Source organism: Triticum urartu, chromosome 3 (genome assembly GCF_003073215.2).
Source record: "Triticum urartu cultivar G1812 chromosome 3, Tu2.1, whole genome shotgun sequence".
NCBI lineage: Eukaryota > Viridiplantae > Streptophyta > Magnoliopsida > Poales > Poaceae > Triticum > Triticum urartu.
The window spans coordinates 718,539,208-718,548,845 of record NC_053024.1 but is presented as its reverse complement, the minus strand read 5'-3'; the positions used below and the strand labels follow the sequence as shown (position 1 = coordinate 718,548,845).

At 44.1% G+C, this 9,638-nt stretch overlaps 1 protein-coding gene across 2 annotated transcripts; it reads right to left on the bottom strand.

Annotated features, from left to right (window-relative positions):
- Nucleotides 1–3,171: 3,171 nt before the first annotated feature.
- Nucleotides 3,172–8,038, bottom strand: LOC125549388 (E3 ubiquitin-protein ligase RGLG3-like). Of its 2 annotated transcripts, none has more exons than XM_048712816.1 (15): nucleotides 7,866–8,038; nucleotides 7,352–7,405; nucleotides 7,156–7,230; nucleotides 6,988–7,044; nucleotides 6,714–6,888; nucleotides 6,134–6,218; nucleotides 5,893–6,033; nucleotides 5,677–5,790; nucleotides 4,854–4,951; nucleotides 4,699–4,772; nucleotides 4,520–4,625; nucleotides 4,117–4,244; nucleotides 3,859–4,003; nucleotides 3,707–3,763; nucleotides 3,172–3,543 (listed from the first exon to the last, which is right to left on the bottom strand). In XM_048712816.1, exons 2-15 carry the CDS (start codon nucleotides 7,390–7,392, stop codon nucleotides 3,403–3,405), a joined length of 1,437 nt encoding a protein of 478 aa, XP_048568773.1. In that variant the 5' UTR covers nucleotides 7,393–7,405; nucleotides 7,866–8,038; the 3' UTR covers nucleotides 3,172–3,402. The 2 variants fall into 2 exon arrangements, with proteins under 2 accessions (XP_048568773.1, XP_048568774.1); XM_048712817.1 differs by lacking the exon at nucleotides 7,866–8,038 and adding an exon at nucleotides 7,667–7,832.
- Nucleotides 8,039–9,638: the final 1,600 nt, after the last annotated feature.

Here is a 9,638-nt window from a genome sequence, read left to right as displayed (position 1 = left end):
CAAAGGTGTGACGCAATCCTACAATCCTGCAAAAATATGTCGGAAAGAGTGGAGGTACCAACTAAAACCACTCAACTCCCCGCTCAAAGCAACAGGGGGAGAAGTACGACAATAGTACACCAGGATTCAGCTTCTTGCAAGCAAGGATATCGAGGCCTCTGAATCAGTAAATGCAAGTCAACTTCACGTTGACAGACACCTAATGGATGGTATACACCTCGTGGATGAGAAACCTTCACCAACCCAGGTCATAGTGCACACAATGACCGGGACATCAGAATACCCGACTCAACCGCATTGGGAAATCGCGAGCAGTCACCATGGGTAACGATATTTTCATCAACTGTATATTGATATATAGATTCTAGAGAAACATATAACCGGAAGGCTACAACTGTCGACATTCATTTCTCAACTAGATTGCAAAAACCTTTCAAATGATTCAGATCCAAAGACCATGGCCATGGAAAAGTGTGAACAACACTCGGACTGGACTCGAGCAAAGGGTATAATCTAGGTAGAAATACTCTTGCTCAATAACGGGAAGGTATTCATAAACAATACCTACACCAGTTTTCTTCTGGAAATGGAATTGAGAACAATGAGGTGGTGAAACATAGAGCAAGTATTGTAGCACAAGGGTTCATGCAGATACCCAACTATTCTCCAGAGGTGAAATCTCTTTCCGATAAATTATATCATTGGCAGTACAAAATCATCTATCTCTGCAGTTGATAGATGTAGTGATTACATATCCATGTGGGTCACTAGATTCAGGTAGATGGTTCCCGATGGAATCTCACTTCTGAATCGAAATGCAAAATGCAACATACATTGTGTGAAATCAATAAGTCACCATATGGCTTATTATTGTCGGAACATTTGGTACAACCGACATAGTGAGTTCATTATTCACAAGGATTACTCCTACATTAATGATTACCCATGCATGTTAAGCATGTGATCATCTAAATGACGGAATTTGAGTTGAAGGATCAGGTTGAAACCTCGAGCACCTTCACTCATACACTATGGTACACCATGTTGTCTATATCCAAAATATATTGGAGAAATTCATTATGGACAAATCTTATGCATCCACAACTCGTATGGCTTTATTCCCTAGATATAAAGAAAGATCCATCAAAACCATGAGTTGATGGGAGTGCGATATTGGGACATAAAGTTTCATATCCTAGTGCCATTGGACCCACCACATATAATTGATTGGGGATCAAGAATATCTTTCAATATTTCCAAGGCATCAAACATCTTGTCCTAGTTTTTCAGTTTCAGAGAAATCTGGATACCAATATCATTGGATGCATCGATCAGATCCCTACTATGTCAGATCGTAGACAAACTTTGTGTTCCTGTTAGGTGTGGTAACCAATATCCCATGAAAGTCTTCGGAAACAAACCTCAATGGCTACATCCACCAACTATTATCTCAAAGATAATGTTGCTTGTGTTGCCCAGATGCAAACAAGTTACGTAATAAGCAATATTACTATATTCCATATCTTGCAAGTCAAATCATGTGACTGATTTGTTCACCAAGTCTCTACCAACTTCTACATTCCAGAAATATGTTCATGGAATTGGTATGTGATGGCTTCGGAATTTGCAAGAATCAGGGGGAGTATCTTCCTAAATTGTTCTTGTTCAAAGCATCATATTATACTCTTTTGCCTTCATGAGTTTACTTTACAGGTTCTCATAAAGGTTTTTTAATGAGGTAATATCAACATGAGATCATATGTCGTATTTTCTTTTCCCAACCGGGTTTTTTAGGAAAGTATATACTACATATTTATTTTCTCTAAATTTATGAGTTTCTCATATATCGAGTTAAAAGAGACAATAACCATCATATGTTGCATTATTTTCTCCTTATTTTTCCCACTGGGTTTAAAGGAGTTTTAGCAACATATCAACACTGTTCTCCTCATATTTTTCCCACAGAGTTTTTTTTGGGGGGGGGGGGGGGGGACTTTCAAGATCATACACAAGATTTCTCAAGATGAACATCGTATATACAAGAAGTCTTGAATGATAGATTATTCAAGAAGCGGTGTTGTACAAGGGGGAGTGTTAGAAATAGAATTACCACATGGGGTTTACTAATTAATATGTGCTAATTAGTGAACCGTCATTGGTCTAACTGGTGTGTCCAACACCGAACCGACGCCGTGTACAGACGCATCCTTTCCCTCTCTCAAAACTATAACTGGCGCCTTTTCTAGGTGTCTCTTCATCTTGTATATATAGTTCAAAGATCAATGAAATAAGTGTTTGTTCGATCATTCGTTTCTCTCATTTTTCATTCAACAAAGTCATCATCATCATCAGAAGGTGATAGCATTCGCACAATAATGAAAATGGCTTGTCGGAGAAACCCTAGACGGTTGGGAGTCTTCCTTCCTTTCTAGGGAAGAACGTTGAGTTGCTCCTCTCAGTGCCTTGTGGGGCAGAGGGCGGAGTGACGCGCGAGGACGATACCAAGAGCACGACGAACAGGGCTCTATTTTGGTTTTGGGTTCGCCGAATCGGACAACGAATATGAAGCCCCTGTCAGCGCACAAAGTATTTCAACTCGCTGCACTGACTATGTGTCAATAATAGTCTTTAGTGAATTGACAACCCTAGTTCTGCAACCCATATTTTTTGGACCGGTATATCCAGTGAAAGTCGGATTTTTTGGCATGGTAAAACAAACGTTTTTCATGGCAAGTTGTGTTCGTCGAGGATGACAAGTTTAGTTGAGCATGACAAATCTGCCTTAGTTCATATTTTTGTCAAAAAACACCGTGCTTCGAACTAAATTTGCCATCTTGGCGCCAATATAAATTGCCATGAAAAATGTTTGATTTGACATGCCTAAAATTCCGATGTCAAATTTTAGCCTTTCGGTAGTCTGTTGTATTACCAGTCCGTTCGTCTTCCATGATTTTTCATAAGAAACAATAGTATGCTACGTGGCAAGTAGCTATGCAAGCGGAACCCGAATGTGAGCATGCTGAAAGTCAACCTTATGCGAATGGCAAGGGAGGGATTACACTAGGTTGACTTTGTGCAAACACACAAGAATGCTTCGCGGGTTGCCCGCTTTGCATCCTTAATGGTGGAAGTATCAGGTCGGCGGTATGAAGATAAGAGTCATGCAGATCATACTGTAACACAATTGCTGGTATTCCATTCAGGTTTTACCAGAAAAAACACAGTTAACTACCACTGCAACTTTGTACATGATGACAGTAATAAACGGTGCAATCAACAGGTCACTGGAAGTCTGAAACATAGTTGGTTCCGGACATATATAAAGTAAAGTTCTATTCATGTATCTTTGTCTTTTCAACCTTTTTTTTGACCGGATTGTCTTTCCAACCTCTTGCTCCTTAATTACTCCTGATACCAAATTGGATGGAACGGCGGATCCTCCGCTTCAGAAGGCCGCGCCCTCCTTACGAGAAGAGCCTCATGCGTGATCGGGACACGGCACACGGGGCAGGTCGATAATGTTGGGCCGCATTCCCTGCATGTCTTCGGACAGAAAAAGAAGGGCAAAGGAGGTTAGATCAGGCACTCATCCAAGAAAAGAGCTACTACTTCATTGTATCTGAATTTAGCCGTGTTTGTTCATAGTAAAGTCGGGGTTTCATTGTAAGTTCACAAGTCGAGTTTGTCCGGCGCTAGAGAGGCTTACCAGATGACCGCACTGGAAAGCCATGTCCTTCGGATTCCTTAAGCAGATGGGGCATACCTACAAGTTTTACAAAAACAGAGTCTAATAAGAGGCCATGACTGTAAAAAAAAATGAATATGGTGCGGACTTACTACTAGCCTGAAGGTACCAACCTGTTCATCCAAAGCGTCATTGCCAACGTCGGTTAACTGGAAGATTGCGGCTGGAGCATAGGTAGCTGCAACAGCATCATCACGTTCAAGGACTTCAATTGGTGGCGGAAGGATCATCCAAGGGTCAGCCATTTCTTCGTGCCACCTGAGAGATTAGTTTAGGATAAGACAATAAGTATGACGCCGGCAAATGAGAATATGACAAGGATGCCAAGGATAACTAATGCAGGGACGCCAAGAATGAAGAAGAGCGAGTACTCTGGAGGTAGGAGGCCTTGGGCCGCTTTGTATTGAGTGGGTATTTCCATCAGAGCTGCAAAGGCAAATGCAGCCTCCTTCTTCTCCATATCCTTGCTTGTTGACATGATGTCAGTAAAGTTCACAAACTGCAGTAGTTTATCAACAAGGTTATAACTGCATCAATAGATATATGAATGCAACACAAATCTGAAATTCTTCTAATCAGAAGGCAACGGCACAAAGTAAATTAATCTCAACAAAATGTGTTATTTTATTTCTTATTGGAATCATCAGCCTTCCCACATCATCAAGTCCAAGAAACACAGCTAGAATCATTAGCATTGAAGGCAGCACTTTTTTCTGTGTGGGGCACAACAAAAGAATTTGGAACTGAAGCAACATAATAGTATTGTTAAATCACCTGGAAATTGTAAAAAGCCCTGCTAGGAATACATTCATCAGCAGGCTGCATTTCATCCCATGGTCCATCGCCCACTCCCACCATCACAATTGAAAGAGGATAGAAGCTAGCAAACAAAAAGGCTTTAGTTAGTAATACAACAACACCAAGTCGAATAACAATAGATGAACTGCATTTACCTAGCATCAATAAGTGCTTGTATAGTTGCCTCTTCTTGTGGACTTACGATGCTGTAAGAATTTGAGGTGGTTGCCTGCAACTTTTGCTCAAGTGAGACTCACGCAAAAGGGATGAAGTTCCATTGAAGAATTTACTGCTACAATGAACACATTACCTGCCCATCAGCTATGATGACGAGGACATGATGTTGGTAGTTACTGTTTTCAACAACTGAAATCGCCGCGTAGATAAGAGGTGCAAAAGAAGTTGGTCCTACAGTGACCAGCTCAACCAAATTATGGATGAAACAAAAGATTTAAGTATTGCTGGTGAAGTATTCTGCTGCCCCTAAACAGAGACGGGGTCATAGATACAAAATTATTCAGTCAAAACACAATACATGAGTTATACTGCAAATACCTTTTGTCTTTGTCAAAATAATGTGTGTAATCATGATGCAACAATCGCAAGGATATAAACCTTATCAACAAGTGATGTCAGAAACTTAAAGATGCACTACATAGAACTATTTGCAGTGTGCTATCCTAGGGTAATCTGGGAACATTATCAAATAAGTTTTTTTTTCTCAAATAAGCAACAGAATGTGTGTTATTTTGTATTAGGAGGAAGTATAAGATGACGCAACCTGTACAGGCGACCAAATGAACACAAAGCAAGGAAAAGCCAACAAAATTAAACAAAAGGAGGCCTGGAATAAATGAAACAAGAAACAGAAAACTGTACGGCTAGCTATCCATCAATGCAGGGAGGGGTCAGCAGGTCTGGCGTGCACGTCATCAAATAAGTTGAAGCAAGGAAACAGAGCACAGCACTATATGGCTACCTAAAAACATAACTTGTCGTAAAAACAGTTCATCGATTAGAAAAAGACTGTCTCCAGTGTCAAAGTTACTGAGACAGATAAAACTCAGATTTGTTATGGTTTTACAATCCCAGAATCTCTACTGAATGAAAAAAGGGGAATAAGCCTTCATTACCTGAAAGCTCCAAATATGGAATCATTTGTTTGTATCTGTCAAGAACCTCCTCAAAACCACAACAAGGACGGTAATCTTCGTAAAAGCTGAAGACGGAATGATCACATGTAGAAACTACAGGTTTGAATTACATTTCATCAAGTCACAGAAGAAGTACAAAATTTCCTTGAAAGAAAGTTAAAATAGAAAAGGAAAACACAGTGAGCCAATACTTACCATCACCAAATCCAAAGCATGGTATCAAGTTATCATCATCAAAAGGTGATAGTGTTCGCCCAATAATAGAAATGGCTTGCTCATATGGATTTGGGGTGCGGCTAATGGCATGCAGAGATTCTCCTCCGAAGGAATGCTTACCTACAGAAATCCAGCAGGATACTTATTCAGTTAAACGACAGGGACCCTGTTGGGTAAAACGGCAGATCTGACGGTGACAGTGATACAGAAGTAACATTACCTGACCAATCGTTGCTTTTGGTGAAGTCAATGCCAAAAATCAGATTTGATGATTCAAGCCCAGCTTCTCTCAGTGCAGTAATGACCTTCATATATCCAAATTAGTACCAAATGTCTAGAGAATGCAAGTGCACGACAACATGATGTGGATACGATTTTATTTACTTACAATTTTAAAATGGAGATAAAGTAGCTGAAAATATTTTAAACAGAAGGTAAATGTGTGGCTCGGAGAAACAGTTAACGTTATGCAGATTAGGGCATGTAGCATACAGGTTAAAACATTTTATACCCTGCCAGGATATGACATTTCGCAACGTTTATCAAGAAGACCGCGTCGAAGATTGAATAACAGGGACGCAGAATTTGAGCAACACGCTGAGGTTTTAACCAAGCGGACACTAGAATAAGCTGGGTGACCGCCTCTGTCTGACTTTTCGCTGAAGTAACTTATGCTCAACAAACAGCGGTAGGATTCAGAGCAAAGAGTGTACATATAAGTAGCAGAGAAATGTATCTACACTTGATAGGCATGAGGAAACAGAGTGACCATACTGGGACAATGTCTGCTTGTGACTCACCTCATCCACCGTGCTGTAATTGTACATGGGCTCCCCTTCCTCGGAGCTCCCGGAGGGAACTTCCTCGGAACTCCCGGAAGGAACGTCGTCGGAACTCCCAGAAGGAACGTCCTCGGAACTCTCGGAAGGAACGTCCTCGTCATCAGTATTTTCGTCCCACGATGTCGGCGGCGATCTGCAGAACCACACGAATTCCGCGTGAGCGTCAGCAACCGTGGATCAACGCAATGTGCAAGAAATAAAAATGATTTCTCTCGGTTTCCTAGAAATTTACCGGGTGTCATGCTCGTCATCAGTCTCCTCCTCTTCATCCCACATCGTCGGCGACGACCTGCAGAACAACAGGAATTTCGCCTAAGCGTCAGCGGCCCTGGGTGAACGCACTATGCCAAAAAAAACATTGTTGGGAAAAATGATTTCTCGCGGTTTCCGAGAAATTTACCGGGTGGCATGCTCGTCATGAGCCTCTTCCTCTTCCTCTTCCTCTTCACCCCAGCCCCACATTGTCGACGACGATCTGCAGAACCACACGGGGATTTCACCTACGCGTCAGCAACCCTGGATCGACGCGGCACTATGCAAAAACAAAAAATAAATGGTTGTGAAGAATGATTTCTCTCGGTTTCCGGGGAATTTACCGGGTGTCACGAGCCTTTTCCTGTTTGCCCCAGCCCCACATTGTCGTCGACGATCTGCAGAAGCACAAGATGAATTTCGCGTAAGCGTCAGCGACCCTGGGATGAACGCAGCATGCATGCAGAAAATAAAAATGTGTGGAAGAGATGATTTCTGCAGGTTTGCGAGAGATTTGGTGGGTGGCAGTGGCAGCTTGCTCTAGCTTGCTCTAACAAGGACAGCGACGGGGGCGGTGTGGGATCCAGATCTCTCCCGATAGATAAAATACAGTGATAAAATAAGACCGAACACAAACAGAGCATGTACAGAACTAGTACTAGTAACTAGTAAGGGTCAGATGAGGGACGGCATCGATGTATCAATCAATCAATCAATCGGCGCTCGCTGCCGTCAGGCCAGATCGGGCGGAGCGGAACCCCTGATCGCGCCCACCACCACCAGAGCGAGGGCCGATCCCCCGCCGCCGAGGAGGGACGGGGAGCGGCGGCGTGCGTGCGTGCGTGCGTACGTACGTACCGCTGCGGCGACGGCGACGGCGAGCGGGGAAGGAAGGAAGAGACGACGGCGCGCGGAGGCGGAGGCCCCGGCTTTGGGCTTGGGTTGCTGTTTGATGGCTAGAGACGCCAAACGAGCGGCAGTTTCCCGTGGGTGCGGGCGGGCGGCTATTTCGATCCGCGTTGCGCAGCCAGCACAGCGCACGGTGGCAGCCTGGCAGCGGCGGCGACCTTCACTTCTTTCCTTTTTCTTTATTTTTTATTTTTTATTACTATAGTATATACTCGTTTTGTTTTATCGGTCGTCCGGAAATTCCTCAAGTCTCGGTCACGCTCCCAAGCCAACATCTCCCGTCACTTTTTAGAATGTGAGCATTTTCCCTAAATACTTGCGCCTGCATACGGGAAACGTTTATAGCCGACAGGCGGTCCGGCGTTGAATCCCACAGGATCACACGGCCGTGCGTGCGTTCCGAAAGGGGTCAAACCCAATCGCTTCGCACGTGAACCTCCACCACACTTCCATCGGTCGTCTTCCCTCCCACGCCATCGCCTTCTCCTCCTGAGCACGCGCCAGCCTGATTCCGTCCAAGACGACGAGGGATGTACGCCGGTGCTGGAGACGACGCACCTGTACCGCTGCCACGGGGGGCGGCATCTTTTTTTGAGTCATCTTTGTGGTGGCCTTGACGCGCTGGGGACATCGGTCACCGTGGATGTGCCTCTACAAAGCTTCACCTTTTCTTTATTGATTGCTGCAACCGCCGCATGAGACGCTACATCCGGTTATGAGGGATGCTACAACCGATAAACCTTTTTTGCTGGAACCAACGACTACTGGTTTCGTCGCTGTTTTATGTTTTGCTACTCTGGCAGTGAACTGCAACCAAACGGAAACGACGATTTTTTCCTGCCAATGCCGTCGGATTTTTCTACAACCGGCGGGAATTTTTTGCTACATTCATCCATGGCCGAGTTGCGGCCCCGCTACGGTGGTGATGATTTTTCTTTTGTTGCAACCATCGTGGATTTTTGCTACATCCGGTGAATTATTTTGCTACAGCCATTCACGGCGATGATGATGATTTTGCTGCAATTGTCGTCAATTTTTGCTATGACTGGCAATTTTATTTGCTACGTCCATTCATGATGAGCTGCGACTCCGACAGTGTTTTTGTTGCAACCGCCGTTGCTTTTTGCTACGACCAACATGTTCTTTTGTTACATCCGTTTCATGGTGTGACTGTTGGCCGTTGTTCATGAAAACTCATGCAGACCGCGAGGGCGGGGGAGACGCACCGAAGTGCTACAACCATAGAGCATCGACGGCAGGAGTTGCCACTGGTCGAGGGGGAAGTTGCAACCAATCGACAACGGGATCTGCAACATAAATTGAGAGCAGGGGAGGTTCCTTGGCGAGCACCGTTGCGGGAGACAACGTGCGGCCTCGCCACTGTGAGTGGCGGCGATCCAACGAGCGACGCCGTCTCATTTTTGTCCTGCACGCGCTCACGTGATTTGGGGACAAAGCCAGGAAAAGAGGGAGTTGAGGAAGAAGGGATCCCCTGATCAGACGGCTATGATGCAGCGTATCGGACGTTCAGGGTGTGACCGGCCCAACTTTAGGCCGGCGCACCTGCGTCTAGTACTCGCCTGCGCCTATACTATATTTCACCCAAGTTTTTTTTCTGTCAGATATATTTTTCACCGAATTTGTATGCATCATATGGTGCAATTTCAGGACTAGTTATATTCTTTTTTGGTACCCGCCATCAAGGTAATTTATTCAAGTGTT